The sequence below is a fragment of the Typopeltis vanoorti genome, chromosome 3 (assembly GCF_054136105.1).
Source record: "Typopeltis vanoorti isolate ZY-2024b chromosome 3, IOZ_Tvanoo_1.0, whole genome shotgun sequence".
Lineage (NCBI taxonomy): Eukaryota > Metazoa > Arthropoda > Arachnida > Uropygi > Thelyphonidae > Typopeltis > Typopeltis vanoorti.
Window position 1 is genome coordinate 5,530,540 of NC_143551.1, and position 18,234 is coordinate 5,548,773.

An 18,234-nucleotide genomic window follows, 5' to 3' on the forward strand; every position below is an offset into this window, starting at 1 on the left:
AACTGCTGACTTACAACTCAAATAAAGACTAAGTATTGCTTGATATAATGCCCCATTGACACATATAACTACAGCATATTGAATAGCTTCTCTCTTGGCACCTTGTCATATGCCTTTTCCAAATCGACAAAACTTAACTATAAATCTTTGTTATATTACCAGGCTTTCTCGACTATTTGTCGTAAAGTGAAGATCTGATCCTGACAGCCTCTATTTGGCCTGAATCCAGCTTGTTCTTCACCAAGCTTTTTTTCCACAATTCTTCTCAACAGTTTTTCAAGTATACTTGTATAGATCTTGCCAGGAACACTCAGTAGGGAAATACCTCTGTAATTCTCACATTGTTTTATTTCCCTTTTTATACATGGTTACTATGAGAGCTCTACTCCAATCATTGGGAATTCGTCCCTCTGTCCAGGCTTTCTGAACTATGCAGTGCAGCCACTGTAAGACTCTCACACCACCATACTTCAGCATTTCTGGTCGATTATGATCTACTCCTGCTGCCTTTCCACATTTCAAGCCGTTGATGGCTTTTTCTACTTCAAGTATGGGTATGTATTCCTGACTGCATGCCTGGTGAGTGTTTTTTTATCACTGTGCTGTCATCACTGCTTGTTTCATTTAGCAGTTTTTCAAAGTAATTACTCCATACTTCAAGGATATCTTTTCTCCTGTTTTCATGTCACCTTTATCATCTCTAACTCCTTTTACAGCACTCTTTCCTCCATTCCTAAGCTTCTTCAACAACCTCCAGAATATTTTGTCACCTTCTTGATATTTATTTTCTATATTCTTGCCAAAATCCTCCCATGACTTTTGTTTAGCTAGTTTTACACACTGTTTAGCTTTCTTACATTTGTCTCTGTATTCTGTAAGAGTAAAAGCTGACTTATTTGCCAGGAACTTTTGATATGCTTTCTTCTTTTCCTTCACTGCTGTTACACCTGATATCTTGAGAATATAATATTCTCAGTTATCATGGTATAACATGAAAAATAAATTACATAAATAAAAACCCCTGCATAAAAGGAATAATTTAATTAATAAAATATTCTTGCATCCAGTATAAATTGAGTGAAATGTAAAGGTCTATTGTTTAGTTAAGATAGCAAAAGAAAAGAATGTATTAAGATGTATTATGACTAAACAAGGAATTTGTATTAAATAAGTAGCTAACTAAGAATTAATATAGTAATGCGATTAAGAATGAAAGAGTTAAGTGCATAAGTATAAAAGAATGAGTCATGAAATACGCTATGTAAGAGGCTACAGATTAAGCATTAAGTAGAATTCTGAGAAAAGGTTTAAAAGGGGGTTAAGATAGAGGCTAACAAGAGAAATAACGGAATATCGCTTAGGGCCTATACCCGGATAGAAACTTCGTTACGAGTTGCCGATCAAAATGACATATGGCGGCAAAATGCTACCCAATTGGTAGACAGACGGAAAACAAGTAGGAGGCGGGAAAAAAAGTAAGAAAGGGCACCGTAAGGGGAGCAGCTATAAAAGGGTTGGTAACCCCCCCCCCTCGTGGCTTTTCAGAAGAGTAGGCTCTTTTGGGTTTTGGAGAAGATGTTTAGATAGTCAAGGAGGCTTGAGGCCTTTTTGCCTTTTGCCAGAGGAGAAGAAACGTTTGGATGATCGCAGTGGTTTTAGTTTGGTTTTCTAGTGGATTTCACGGTGTTCCTGAGTGGAGAGATATGGCTTATATCCTCATGCCACAACAAGGAATCGAAGGTGAGCGGGAAAGCTATTCCCGTATTCCTATGTAGAAAGCGAAATATGCCATAGAGTCATAGGAAACTGTGAAGATATCGATGTCCTCGTTTCGGATAGTACAGCTGACCGCGCAGATGTTTATATAGCCCTGAATTGCAAGAAGTTATGCAAGCAAGTTCGTTCAGTAGAAGGTAAAGGCCCGTAAGTGAAGCTAAAGAAAGGTATTGTGAATTTTGTCTTATGTTAACTAGAAGTTGTTTGTGATAGGTACCATTGTCATAATACGGAACTGTTAAAGTGATCAGGGAGAAATTATAATAGGACTTTAGAATTTGATAGAGAGTGTTAAAAGTAAGCTAGCTAGTGTTGATAATTTGGGAATAATTAATTGTCCTAAGAATCTTGAGTGCCTACTATATTTTAAAAGGAAAGTTAATGACATAGTTGTGTGTTAATGAAGTAAATGGTTTTGTTAATATTGAGTTTGATTAGTGTGAATTGAGTAATCAAGTAGCCTGAGGAATTTGAATGCCTAGTGTGATGTGTAGAGAATCGGAATTGTCATAAATATGTGCTAGAGTAGTTAATGATCTTGTTAGTGTACTTGAAGTTGAATAATCTAATAGTGTGTGGTAATCTAATTTGTCCATGTTAAGTGAATTCATGTTTTGTATGAAATTTTGTAGCGGCATGATCGTAGTAACTTTTGTCGAATCATAGCCCAACTACTTGTAGTAAGCTAATTTTAGTGTGTAAGTAATTTAGTTGAGTATTTTGATATGTACCATGTTTAGAGAACTAATAAACCTTTTGTTTAATGAAAAAAAAAAGTTGTCTGATATTGCTAATCCAATGCACCGCTTAGAAACATTTGAGCCTAATCACGCGGGGAATTAATGTTAAGAAACGGGAAGTTTAAGGAATTAATGTTGAGTAACAAGAAATAGTGTCACGACTGCAATAGTTACACTTTCAGATATTTGAGTTCCTTTTCTCTGTTTATGTATAAAATATCTTAACTAAATATCCCAAAGGGCTCAGTTAAAATACAAATACTAGGGATACTACGGGGAACAATAACTCGGATATTAGTAGAAATTTTGGTGGTCTTGAAAGTAGAAGTTAGAAGAATATAGACGAAGGCAATTTGTAAGACAAACAAAAATTGTAAGATAGGGACATAACACTGCCTCTTTAACTTCCTGTGTCCACCAGGGAGTTCTGATTTTTTTATCCTTGCACAAAACCTCACCACATGCCTCTCTGGCAGAATCAATCAATGTTTTCTTCAGAGTTTCATTTTTTCATTTTTTTCTTTCATTTTCTTTTCAATAATCTTTGTGTATTTTAGTCTACAGTTCACATCTGAGAGCTGCTCAACTTTTATTCGCTTTAAAACTTTCTTACATGTTATTCTTTTCAATATGAAATTCAATTTTATCCTGCTCAAGACTAAATAGTGATCACTTCCAATTTCAAATCCTCTGTACACTATGGTGTCCTGCACCAGAGAGAAAATATCACTATCAACAATAACATAGTCAATGAGACTTTTCTTATCCCTAGCCTCTTCTCTCCATGTGAATTTGTGCACATTTTTATGTTGGAACATAGTGTTAGTAATAACCAGTCCATGTCCTGAGCAGAAATCCAACAGATATTTGCCATTATTATTAGCTTTGCTCTTTTCACCAAATTTTCCCAAAATATTTTTGTATGTCTCACAATCATTTCCTACTCTGCTATTTAGATCCCCAACAAGGACCAACTTTTCCTTTTTCATTGTGTCAGTTGCTTTTTCTAAAGCGTCAAAAAATTCCTCCACTTCTACCTTAGTAGAACCTTCTGTGGGACCATAGGCACAAATAAGTCTCATTGTCCAGTTCCCTATTCTCGTATTTGCCCACATTACTCTACTTGAGACTGACTGCCATTCAAGAAGATTAGCCTCGTATTTTGTGTTGAATACTATGGCTACTCCTTCTTTTCCTTGATTGTCATTGCCTGAATATAACATTTTGTATTTATTGCTCAGAAAGATCTCACCAGTTTTGGTCTTTTTTGTTTCAGTCACCCCTATTATGTCGATCTGGTACTTATCTAATTCCTCAGCTAGCTCCATTTCTTTGCCATTCAGGCTTCTTACGTTGATAGTACCGATCTTTAACTCTGGTGATGTTGAGTTGGGTTTGTTTTCAGATTTGTTCCAGTAGCTGACTTTTTGCTGTTCGCCCTGGTTCCCTGGCGAAAACAAAGGGGGCCTTGTTTAACTGGGTGACGCCCCAGCCGGCATGAAATTTTGTCATGTTGTACCATCATTTTTTTATTTTGGTTTAACCAATAAGAATACAATTTGGTCGGCTAAATCCCAAATTGCCAGCCCATCTTCGTTCGTTCAGTATCCAAGTAGATACCCAACAGGGTGCACCACGAGAAGGTGAGGATTGGTCATTAGGTCAGAAGCTCTGGTCGGTTCTCCGCATTCCTTGAAAGGCTATGTGGAGGTCTCCTCTCAGTTATACAGCTTTGACCCTTAAGCACCCCCCTATAGTAGTGCCTTATACATGTAAACCTGACAAACACAAATTCGAAATTGTTCTCTCCAGGTCAACAGTTCCATGATAAAGCCTATTCCTGTCATTAACACAGTTATATAACATTGTCACTCTTACACTTATATTCTCACCATTCTTCCTTTTATAATTTTGTTTCCCTGATTTGTTTCCTCTGTGTTAGGTCTCATAGTAGTTCTCAGAGATGATAAAGGTGGCATGGAAACTGGAGAATAAGATAACCTTGATGTATGGCAATTACTTCAAAAAATTGCTGTGATAAAACAGTGATAAAAAGCACTTTCACAGGCATGCAGTCAAGAATATGTATCCATATTTGAAGTAGAAAAAGCCATCAAAATCCTGAAATGTGGAAAGGCAGTGGGGGTAGATGATATTCAATCAGAAATGCTCAAGTATGGAGCTATAAAAGTCTTGCAGTGGTTGCACTGAATAGTTCAGAAGACCTGGACAGAGGGATGAATTCCAAATGATTGGAGTAGAGCTCTCATAGTACCCATATACAAAAAAGGGAAATAAAACTGAATGTTTTATTTTAAAATTAGAAAAGGTATTTCCCTACTGAGTGTTCTTGGTAAGATTTATGAAAGTATACTTCAGAAACAGTTAAGAAGGTTTATGGAAGGGAAGCTTGGTGAAGAACAAGCTGGATTCAGACCAGATAGAGGCTGTCAGGATCAGATTTTCACTTTATGACAAATAGTTGAGAAATCGTGGGAATATAACAAAGTATATTTGTAAGTTTTGTGGATGTGCAAAAGGCATATGAAGAGGTGCCAAGAGAAAAGCTATTCAAACCGCTACAATTGTACGGTACAATGGGGAATTATATCAAGCAATGCTTAGTCTTTATTTGAGTTATAAATCAGCAGTTAGAATTGAAGGAAGTACAGGAAGATGATTTGATGTTAAATCAAATCATCTTCCTGTACTTCCTTATCAGACAAGAATGTACATTATCCCGTGTTATTCATTATCTATATGGATCACATTATGAAGGAAAGTAGTATTAAACCTAAAAAACTTAAAAAAAGAGATAAGAAGAAGAATGGCACTAGCTAAGAAAGCAATGACAGATTTAATTAAGATCTGGAAAGACAGGCCCATCTCCAACAAGACAAAATTAAAGTTGTAGAAACCTTTTTTATCTTTCTCTATGCTTCAGAGTCTCAGACAAAAACAAAAGATGATAAAAGAATTGAGGCATTTGAACTACGGTGCTGAAGAAGAATGTTAAGTGTGTCTTGGACAGAAAAACAAACAAACAAAAGTATCCTAGAAAATTTGAACATCCACACAAGACTGACAAACATAATTGACATGAGATTGAGCAATATTTTGGACACATTTGCAGAAGGGAAGGCAACTGCCTGAAAAATGTAATCATCCAGGTTAAACCGTGTGGAAAAAGAAAAAGAGGGGGAACCCCCCCCCCCAACAGACAGATCGACCAAATATCAAGAATCACCAGACTTAAACTAGAACAAGCAATAAGCACAGGGAATATAGAAATGGAGAAGCATCATCAGAAAGGTCAAGTCCTGAGACATGAGGAGATTCGAGAGAGAGAGAGATTTAAAAAAAAAAAAAAAAAGTTGCAAGAAAAAACAAAAGCTCCACTTTTAACATAAAAGTGCAACCTTTATTTTATCCTACTCATGTATTTCAGTAAAACATATTTACATTCAGCTACATCAAACATCATTATACAGAATTTATAGTAAACTACCAAAATGTCAACCAAAGCAACTCCACAGCTAAAGAAACTGACAAACGTTATATCAAGCTGTTCTTTTGGTCTACTTATGAGGTAGTTATAGCAAAAGTTTGATGTACGTTATTTGAAGAGAAAGTTACATAAATTTAATGAAAAAAAGGAACTTACCTGGATTTTTATGCGGAGAGCCCTCAGTAATAATAAGAGAAATGGTGGATGGATCAAAGTCTTTAAGAGTAAAGAGCGCTCTTGCAATTAAGCCACCCTGAAATTAATTCAGCACAAGGTAAACTTATGCTGGAGGGATAAACATGAAATTAAAATGCTACCACTGAATTTTAATGTTAATAATTTAGTACATAAAAGGTTTAAGTACTGAAACCTTTTATTTACTAAATAATTAGTAGTACATAAAAGGTTTTAAAGAAATTAAAATGCAAATAGAGTAAAATCAAAGACAAACTGATTTAGAATGTCTCATATTAATGCTTTCCCACATACTTATTTTCCATGGTACGAGGGTGGTCTGAAAAGTTCTCGGCCTAACAATGAAACAACGAATTTATAATTTCAAAGTTATTTTTATTTTTCAACATAATCTCCATTAAGACTAATACATTTATTCCAGCGATGCTCCAGCGCCATTATCCTGTCCCTGTAGTGGTTCTCAGTAAGATCTGCAAAATACCTCTCTACAGCTGCAATCACTTCTTGATTCGAAGAAAAAAGATAGCCAGCAAGGAAGAGTTTTAGTTTTAGGAAGAGATAGAAGTCAGAGGGAGTCAAATCAGGGGAACAGGGTGGATGTTCCAACAATTCATAGTGCAGATCCCTTAATTTTCCCATTGCCAAAACTAAAATAAATTTAGTTTAATCCTTTATCCAAGTGTAAGCAAACAAAGTTTGCACCTGAAAATATCTTCAGGACTGAGGTAAGGTGATACATCCCTTGGCAACTCATAGCAAAGGTGGATTAAGCTCTCATCGCTCCTTGTCTCAGTATCTCCCATAATGCAAAGCATATCTCCTTGTGGACATGTATACTGCCATGCATTAAGGGAAGGGCCACTACCCAGACCGGTTTCGACCTTTATTGAGGTCTCCTCAGTGGGAGGCACACCCAGAGTGGTGATGATTAAGGCAAAAGCAATCGAGAGGTCATATTTACCTATACGAGTTGCTAACCGGTGTACCACCTTATTATTAAATTACTCTGGATTTAGAGAAAGATGTTGGAAGTTTATTTTGCACTTGGTTAGATTATAATAAATTTAGTTTAATCCTTTATCCAAGTGTAAGCAAACAAAGTCTGCACCTGAAAATATCTTCAGGACTGAGGTAAGGTGGTACATCCCTTGGCAACTCATAGCAAAGGTGGACCAAGCTCTCATCACTCCTTGTCTCAGTATCTCCCATAATGCAAAGCACATCTCCTTGTGGACATGTATACTGCCATTCATTAAGGGAAGGGCCACTACCCAGACCGGTTTCGACCTTTATTGAGGTCTCGTCAGTGGGAGGCACACCCAGAGTGGTGATGATTAAGCTAAATTTATTATTAGTCTAACCAAGTGCAAAATAAACTTCCAACCTTGTGAGCAGATGCATTGTCCCAATGAAAGATGATTTTTTCTTCTGCAAACGGGGTCTTTTCTCACAAATTTTTTTGTCTAGTCTGGTTAAAAGATCAGAATAGTATTCCCTGGTTACTGTTTTATCCTTTTCAAGATAATTAATTTGGGATGCTAAATCCCAAAACCATGACCTTTCCTGCTGATGGAACTGACATTGTCTTCTTTGGCACTGAACAACTGGATTCTGTCCACTGTTTTGACTGCTGTGTGGATTCTGGTGTGTAATGGTGAATCCAAGTCTCATCCATAGTAATAAATCAAAGCACAAAATCAGTTTTATTCTTATTAAAACACTCCAAGCACTGTTCAGAGATTTTCATGCAAGTGCATTTATGATCTGCTGTGAACAAGCACGGAACCCATCTTTTTCATTTGCAAAAGCTTACAAAGCTTTTTCATTTGCAATTCTTCATGCAAAATATATCCTACACGTTCTTTCGAAATGCCTATAGCCTTAGCAATTTCACACACTTTGACTTGCCAGTCATCCAATACCATATCGTGCACTTGATCAATGATTTCTGGTGTTGTTACACTTTTTGAATGTCCTTCATGTGGATCATCTTCAAGACTTTTAAACTCAGCCAACATTTCTTAATTGTCAAAAAAGGAGAAGAGTGCCCATAAACTTCTATGAACTTCGAATGAATTTCTTTAGGCCTTCTTTTACAAAGAATTTTATAACCACACGATATTCAACTTTATCCATTTCAAGGCAGTTTTTTTTTTGTTTGTTTTTTGTTTTTGTTTTATACAGCTGTCTTTTGTTTCAGACAGCTGTATAAAACAAACTAGTGGATAGAATGACTTGCAATTTCACATGGTTGCATATGACAGATGTACCAACTTAGAAGAAAAAAAAATCTTGCCGATAGTGTTGCCACCTATGGTTGAGGCTGAGAACTTTTCAGATCAGCCTCGTAATATCTGAAGTCACTAACCTTCCTGATGACATTTCCTTCCAGCTCCAGATCTGTCTCTTGGCTGCGATCTCCTTTGCAACTCATGTACTCTGCCTTACTTCTGCTCACCCTCATACCTCTCTCTCTCTCTTCGAGTACTCAAATCCATCTTTCCAATTTACCTGCCACTGCATATAGCACAATGTCACCTGCATACAACATTGTCTTCTTTGACCTCTTCTGTCACCACCTCCATCACAATATTAAAAGGGAACAGACTTAATACTGACCCTTGATACAAACCACTGTCACGTGAAAGTATACTGTCTCTCCTAGACAGGTCTGAATTCTTGTCTTCACATTTCTGTACATCTCCTACACCAATCTGATATTTCTCCAGTACCTTCTCCCTCAGATGCCTCCAGACTTCTTGCCTTGTAACTCTATCATACACTTTCTCCAGATCAATAAATACCAGATGTGGCTCCCATTGTTTCTTTCAAAACTTTTTGTCATCTGTCATAACCCAAAGATAGCATCCGTCGTCGATCAACCAGGCATGAAGTCAAACTGCTCCTCTGTAATCTCCACCTCCTCCCTCAGTCTTCTATCAAGAACCCTTTCTAGGATTTTCTTTGTGTGGGACATCAACTTTATTCCTCTGTAATACTTGTGCATCACCTTTACCCTTGTAAACAGGGACCAGAGTACTTTCCCTCCACTCCTTAGGTGTTTTTTTTTTTTTTTTTTTTTTTTTGTTGTTGTTGTTGTTGTTGGCAAACTTTTATGAACAGATCCCAAACAGGTCAATGCCCTCTTCCCAAGTGCCTTCCATGCCTCCACTGGGATCCTGTCAGGGCATAATGATTTTTCATCCTCTTTACAGCCTTCTTCAACTTCCATTCTACTGATGTTCTGCGCCATCCCCTCATAAGGCTGCCCATCCTCTCTGTGAGTCCTAACATTTTCCTCGTTCAAGAGTCTTTCAAAGTATATTTTCCACCTCTTTGTTATATCAACATCCCTCCTTAATACTCTTCTTTCGGAGTCTTTAATCTGCCTCACATATAAGATGTCCTTTGATGCCTTACTTCTACGTTTTGCCAGTTAAATTTTTCTCTATCCTTCCTTTGTTTCCAATTGATCATAAAGATCTTGATAAGCCACTGCCTTCACCTGTGCAACAATTCTCTGGCTTCTTGCTTTCTCTCTCTGTACTCCTGTCTGTTCTCCTCCACTCTTGACTTGTCCCACTTCTTCTTTGCCTCCTTCTAAGCCTTCACTGCTTCTTGCACATTATTATCCAGATCCAAACAATCCAGATATTTCAACATGCACCTCGATTGCACAGCTCAGAATTGCTTTTGTACAATATGGTAACTAAACTAGAAAAGGATATAATCAAGCCACAACCAGAAACTTAAAAATAATAATAAAATGCATGAACAAAGAAATAAAAGAAAAGATAAAAATACAAATTGCAGATTTATTATTATTATATTCGTGGGAGACACAATCTATCCACACCTTTCTTTGAACTCATTAACAGACTAAGTACTCACAACTGACTGTGACAACCCATTCCACTCATTTACCACTCTTCAAGCAAAAAAATCTAGTGTTCACACTCCTACTGACCACACCTTTATTCAACTTCCAGGGGTGATCCCTTGCTCTGGTCCCTCTAACCAAGTGTTGAAACATTCTCTCTGCATCTATCTTATAAAATCCTTTAAGAAACTTAAATGTTTCTATCATATTCCCTCTTTTTTTCTCTTAACAACTTCTGCAATCCACACACCTTCAATCTGTCCTCATAGGGAACATTCCACACACCACTCATCATCTTGGTCACTCGCCTCTGATTCCTCTCCATTGTTTACTAATCCACAAGAAACCGAGAGGACCAGACTTGAGCACAGTAATCCATATGTGGGTATATCAAGGCTTTATAAAGCAGAATAACAACTTTCTCATCTCTACATATTAATGTTTTGCAATAGCCAAGTAATCTTACAGGCTACTTAGTAATATGTCCTCTAAACTTGAACTCTGCCTACCACCACCCTAAATCTCTAGCATCATCCATTTCCTGGAGAACAGTGACATCAATGTGATACATGGCTTGTAATCTATTTATCCCAAAATTCATAACTTTGCATTTCTTGACATTAAACTGACACCCATTGACTTTTGCCCATGTTGAAAGCCTATTTAAATCATCCTGCAAGCTCTCCAAATCGTCTTGATTAATCAAGGATATAAATTATCACATACTATTATTCTACCCGATTCTGCATCATCAGCAAACAACTGAATATTTCTTTTCAGATTATTTGCTACATGATTTATGTACAAATTAACAATAGTGGTCCTAGCACTGAACCTTATTTCATACCACTAGCCACCTGTTTATGTCTTCATTCTTTCCCCCCTCCATATCTAATTTTTGATACCTGTCCAGCCACCTTCTTATCCACAGAACCAGTGTCATATCCATCCCTTCGTTCTAATTTGCATAACAGAGTTCCATGTGGTATTCTATCAAATGCCTTTATGAAATACAGTAGAATCATCTTTAGACATTTCCTTTATCTAACTCAGCTATTACTCTATTATAAAAAGTTAGTAAATTACTAAGATATGACCGATAATTCACAAAGCAATGTTGATCCTCATACATACAAAAAGTATCATATTTTTATCTATCCATTCTTGAATTCTATTTTTTACTAATTTTTCTAGTACTTTTACCATCATACTTGAGATACTGATTGGTCTATAATCTGCTACTGTAGTCGTAGAACCTCCTTTATGCAAAGGAATAATTTTGTCCTCTTTCCACTCCCTTGTAACTCTACCAGAGCTGAGACTTAAATTAAACAGCTTAGTCAAAGGCATTGCCAGTTCCCTTGCACATTCTTGCAAAATCCTAGCTGATATTCTATCTAATCCCACAGCTGTTACATTGAGATTCTGTGATATCACAAGCACCATCAAATTCATCCACCTCTTTTCCCAACATCAGTATCTGTCACATAGGCTAAAGCAATAACCTCACTAGGAAGATATATGCTTGCAAAGTGGTCACTTAGTAACTTAATTATTTTAAACGCTTCTGTTTCCTCGTGATCATCATCACTCATTAAAGGTTAATCTTCCATAGTCATTCTTCCTCTGGACCGATGATAATAAAGTAGCAAAGTTTTATAGAACAAAGAATGACCTAACAGAAAATATTACGATGTCAGAACTAAAAAATACAATAAGGATGAAAAATAGGTACAAAAATGGAGGTGAAAATAAACATGGCCTAGATTTCTGGAAAAATTCCAAACTCTTGAGAAAAAAAACACCACTTATCTTACTTACCAATTTCTAAAAAAAGGAAATAAAGATGATTTTAATAACTAAAGGGTAATTAGTCTGCTAAATGCAGGATACAAACTATATGCAGAAATATTAAAAGAGAAACTAAACAGTATTGTGAAGGACAAACTATAGAACAGAATGGATTCCAAAAAGGCCAATCTTGCTTAGACTATTTTCACTCTAAAAATATCAATTGAGAAGTGAAGAGAATTTCAAAAAGACACACACACACATGGCCTTCATTGTCTATGAAAAAACCTTTGTTAAACTAACAGGCAAAATTATTCGAGAAATATACATGGGAAATAAAATAGTCAAATCAGAACAATATCAGAATGGAAAGACATCAAGAAGAGTACAGCAAGGATGTACTCTATCACCACTATTTGGAACACGCTCTCCCCTGCACCCCTAAACTTCGAACCTGCCTTATCCCTAGGGTGGCCAGACGTACCCCATTTCAGGGTATAATACCCCATTTACTGAAATAAATTTATAAAATGCCCCTTTTGTAAAATTTTAAATGGGGTAAGAAAAATACCCCTTTTTGGTGTTTCAGACATAATATCCATTTTTCAGTTTTCTGTACTAAATAAATAAATATTGACTACTGCCTTTACTGTGAATGCCACCAAGTAAGCAAAATGTAAACGATACAAATCATATAATACCAAGTTTAGGTGATTATATAAGAAGGAAATTAGCTGCAGGTAAATATTTTGTTGAAATGCATTAGCAAAGACTCGAAAAACAACTTTGCATCCTACTTATATAGATCGTTATAGGATATAGGGGAAAATAGTTCCACTGCATAAAGGAGGATCCAAGACTATGGTTGCAAATTACCGACCGATCAGCATATCAGGAGTCGTTGTCAAGGTCTTGGAGAAAGTAGTCAAGGGAAAAATACAGGAATGGATTGATGAAAATGAGATGCGGTACAGAGGACAGCATGGCTTTGTGAAGGGTAGATCATGCCTCAGTAACTTGCTCAAGTTTTATAACACGGTGACGGCTGAACTGGATAAGGGAAATGGGTTTACAGTGATAATGCTGGACCTGGCAAAGGCGTTTGACAGGATACCACATGGAATTCTAATCCGTAAACTACAACATATGGGAATGGATATAGGGTTGTGAGATGGATAGCTGGGTGGTTGATGGAGAGATATCAAAGAGTAGTTTATTCAGGAGTAGAGTCCAAAAAACGGCCTGTGACTAGTGGTGTGCCACAGGGTTCTGTTCTTGGATCACTGCTGTTTAATCTGTTCATTAACGATATAGGGAAGGGTCTAAGTGGGACAGTTCATTTGTTCGCTGATGATGCAAAGTTGGGTAGGGCGATAGTGAATGCAGAAGATGTCAAAATCTTCCAGGACAACTTGGATAGATTGGAGTTCTGGGCTAAGGAGAATGGATGTCAATTTAATGTGACAAAATGTAAGGTTATGCATTTTGGGGTGAAAAGATTAGCAGCATTATACCAGATTGGTGGAACTGTACTCCAGGAGATTGATGAGGCCAGGGACTTGGGAGTGTTGGTGGATAGGTAGATGAAGTTTAGGGGGCACATTGCGAAAGTAGCTAAATCAGCTCATCAACTCACTTGGTTGTCGAAAAATACCTTGACGAGCAGAGAAAAACAAGTTATTGTACCTCTGTACCGAGCCCTGATAAGACCTCATCTCGACTACTGTGCCCAGATTTGGTCACCTTGGTTCCTTCTTGATGGGGAGGAGGTTGAGAGGATCCAGAGGCGAGTGACTAAGATGATAGCAGGTCTATGGAATGAACCATATGAGAACAGGTTGAAGATTTGTGGGTTGCAGAAACTAGTTGATAGGCGAAAAAGGGGAGATATGATTGAGACATTCAAATTGCTAAAAGGATTCTATAGGATTAATTCAGATGATATTTTTGAGATCAGGACTGGTGGTGGGAGAACTAGGGGACACCCATGGAAGCTGGGCAAGAGCGTGGTTAGCAGGGGTGTTAGAGCTGGGTTCTTTACTTTTAGAGTGGTAAATGAGTGGAATAAGCTGCCAGAGTCTGTTGTGGGTGCTATGACAGTGAGCGAGTTCAAGGCAAGGTATGATAGATACTGTGAGAATGTTGAACAGCTGTGTGAACATGATGTTTAGGGCCTCCCTCGATGAGTCTAAGGACTCCTGGAGTAGCCCGTGGTAATAATAATAATAATTATATTATGCTTACTATGTAATGCTCGGCACCTGTCACAGGCCTGACACAAGGGGGAGTACAGGCTCCTGCAGTCACTACTGGAGATATCTTTTTTATTTCATTGTATGAATGTAAGGCAATAAATTCTATAAACACTACTTTAACCCTTTTCACAGAATGTCCTCTTCATCGTCATCAAATATGGAAGAAGAAAAAATACAGAGGTTAAATTAAGAGAAAAAAAGAAGATAAAACATCAGAATTATTTCAACGAGGAGTGGCAAAAAACTTAACCCTGGGTGATTAAAGGAAGAACTGTTGGTAAAGCGAAATGTTTATGGTGCAATTGTGAATTTTCCATAATAAATGGAGGTGTTTATGACCTTAAAAAGCATAAAAAGGGGAAAGTATTAGCTAGTAATCCAACTTCAATTTCATTTTTTATTTCCTCGACGTCATCATTAGTTGTGACTGAAGAACAAAAGATTGTTGCTGCCGAAGCTACATTTGCCTATCACACAGTGAAACATGCGCATGGCTATTGATCATTGGATTGCATGAGTTCATGATTCAAAACATTATTTAGTGATTCAAAAATCGCTTCTCAACTGACATGCACGTAAACGAACAAAAATATCTAAAATAGTAACAAATGTTTTAGCAAAAGACTGTGTATCTGAAGTTGTCAAAAATTTAGGAGAAAATCAGTCATTTTAAATTGCAACAGATTCATCAAATAAAGGAAACATTAAATTGTTTCCTTTAATGTATAGATATTTTTCTAAATCTAGTGGAGGAGTTCGAATAAAACTTTTGAGTTTCTTTAACAGCCAATCAGAAACTTCAAAGGATATTTCACTTTGCTTACTTCAAAAGTTGAAGGACTGAATTTAAATCCCGAGAACATTGTTAGTTTTTGCGGTGATAATGCTAATATAAATTTTGGTATTAATCAGAGTGTATGGGGTGTCTTTGCCATGTCTTACACAATGCAACAAGAAAAGCTACAAGTTGTTTAGAAGTTAATATAGAATGTGTAATTTTAAAAACATATAATGAATTTAGTTCACATAGTAAAAGATTAGAAAATTTAAAAGAACATTATGAATTTTGCGACCCAGAATATTCAGATTTAATGCGTCATCTTATTATTATTATTATTATTATTCAGGTCTCCATGGAGTCAAAAGACTCATCGTGGGAGGTCCTTCCTAAGAACACAAAGTCTGTCAAAACTCATTGAGGGGAGGTCCCCCCTAAGAAACACAAAGTCTATCATACCAGTCCTTAAACTCATTGACCGTTCTCACTCTCACCACTCCATCAGGCAATGCATTCCACGGTTCAACCACCCTCCACGCAAAGAAACCACTCCTCACCCTCTTGCTCACAGTTTCCTTTCGTAACTTCCAGGGATATCCTCTTGTCATCACTCCTTCCCGCTGTTCAACCAAGCAAAACAACTACCCAGTGTCAACCCTGTAACCACCTCTCAATACTTTAAAAGTCTCAATCATATCACCTCTCCATCTTCTATCCACCAAACTCTGCAGTCCACATTCCCTCAGCCGATCCTCATAACTATCATTGTACAGTCCTGAAACCATCTTTGTATCCTTTCCACAGTTAATTTATCCCCTTCAAATCCTGGTGACCAAATCTGAGAACAATAGTCCAAGTGTGGTCTGATCAGAGACTTATACAACGGAATGATAACCCTCTTATCTCTGCAGGTCAGTGTCCTTCTCATAATTGCAGCAATCCTCTGTCACCTTCACCACCTTTGCAATATGTCCCTGAAACTTCAGGTTTCTATCAATCATCAACCCCAAGATCTCTAGTCTCCCCTACTTCCTCCAGTATAACTCCTCCATTAAAGTATGCAGCATCCTATCGATGTTTCCAAAACCTCAAGACCTTACATTTTGTTGCATTAAACTGACATCCTCATTCATTTGCCCATCTATCTAGCTTATTCAAATCCTCTTGCAGGGCTACCACATTTCTACTATTACTAATAATCCTTCCCAGCTTCGCATCATTCACAAACAACTGAATATCCCCTTGCAATCCACTGACAATGTCATTGATATAAAGGTTAAACAATGTACTGAGTAAACCTAGTACTGAGCCCTGTGGGACCCCACTTGTAACCCTCTGCCTCCTTGAAACTGCTCCACCATACACAACTCTCTGATACCCATCAGACAGCCAATCCTGAATCCAGTTGACCAATCTGACATCCACACCCATGAGCTGCAACTTAAATATCAGCTTATCATGTGGCACCCTGTCAAATGCCTTTGCTAAGTCTAAGAAAATTGCAGTATATGCCTTTCCCTCATCTAATGTTCTTGTAACTTTATTATAAAAGGCTAGCATATTGCTAAAATAAGAGCGCCCTTTCACAAATCCATGTTGACTCTCACAGATAATATTACCCTCATCTGCCCAATGCAGTATACGGTCCCTCACTACTTTCTCCAAGATCTTAACAACTACTGATGACACACAGGCTGGCATATAATTAGACACTTCCAGTCTGTTACCTCCCTTATGCAATGGCACTATCTTACCTTCCTTCCATTCCCTGGGAACCTTTGCCAAAGCCAGACTTTCATTGAAAAGCCAGGTTAAAGGCACTGTCAGTTCCTTAGCACATTCTCTCAAAACTCATGGTGAAATACCATCCAGTCCCAAAGCTTTACTGATATCCCGAGAACTCAGTATCTGAAACACACTCTCCTCCTGTACCTCTAAACCTCGAACCAGCTGTATACCTCTAGTATTAAAACTGACTCCTCTAGGATGAAATACTCCAATAAAGTGTTCATTGAACAATTTTTACTATGTCCTCTGCATCAGTCACTCTATTCCCATTTTTATCCACAATATCATTCTTCCACAGTCATTTCTCCTCCTACTGGCCACATAGCTAAAAAATTCCCTAGGATTTTCTTTGGATCTTAGGGCCAATCTCCTCTCATATTCCAGTTTGGCTTTCCTTCCACACTAGTCACTCTTCTGGCCTGTGTCTTATATTCTTCATGCATCCTCTCTTCACCTGTCTCTTTATATCTCTTCCATAGCCTCTTTTTCGCATGCAATTCCTGTTTAATATTGTTTGTTATCCACTTTACTCCAAATTGTGTCCTCTTCTTCACTCGTGGTATACAACTTACCATTGCTGCTAACAAATATTCTTTCACAATTTCCCACGCACTAACGATATCCCGGCCTTCCGATTTCTCCCATGAAACTTCCCAAAGTTGACGTCTAACACTGTTATAATCACCTGCATTATAATTCCACATAAGTTCCCGTCTCTTTGATACTCCTGCATGTCTATTCATTTTCCAAGTCAAAACCATATGGTCACTCTCTCCAACTGGTGGGAGAGATGTCATCTCAGTTATTATCAACTCTTCTGATGCTATAACCAAATCCAAAACTCTTGAACCTCTTGTTCCCTCTGTTACATGTTGCCTAAGATATTTGTCCCTCAAGAATTCTAGAAATTCCATTCCCCTATTGCTACATGCATCTTCCTCTCTCCAATTTATACTACTGTAGTTAAAATCTCCCATAACAATCATTCTTCTTGCACTTGCCAAACTTAGCTGTCTAAACATCTCCTGGTCCCCATCCTCTGTGCTCCTGGGTCTGTAGCAACACCCCACTAAATATCCTGTCTTGCCTGCCTCTACCTCACACCATATGCTCTCAAAATCATTTGTCTCACTTCCTTCCAAAGCCTCCACTCTTAGAGGACATAGGTCATCACTTATCATAAGCAGTACCCCACCACCACGCTTTCCCCTCCTATCCTGACGAAAAATGCTATACCCAGCGACTTCTATTACTGTTATTATATCCCCTTCTGTCAACCACGTATCAGTGATCCGAATAATTTTTGGCCAGGCTGATGCTATCTGCGCCTCCAATTCCTCTCCCTTATTCCGGATACTCCTGGCATTAGTATAAAACATATAAATGCCATTGTTTCTATACCCAGCATTATCCCTTCTATACTCCACTGGGCTCAGTGTTACCTGACATCATCTCCCTTCTCCCAAGTATCCATTCCCACAAGAGGCCACCCCTGTTATCATCCTCCCTGGGACACACTGACT

The 18,234-nt window shown here is 37.7% G+C and overlaps 1 protein-coding gene across 1 annotated transcript in view; it reads right to left on the reverse strand.

Annotated features, from left to right (window-relative positions):
- LOC150107878 (GPI inositol-deacylase-like) overlaps nt 1-18,234 on the reverse strand; it is a 208,894-nt gene that overhangs the window by 77,762 nt on the left and 112,898 nt on the right. The window contains exon 7 of the mRNA XM_090415369.1: nt 6,181-6,277. Within this exon, the coding sequence (XP_090271495.1) occupies nt 6,181-6,277 (97 nt within the window). The remainder of the gene's footprint in view (nt 1-6,180; nt 6,278-18,234) is intronic.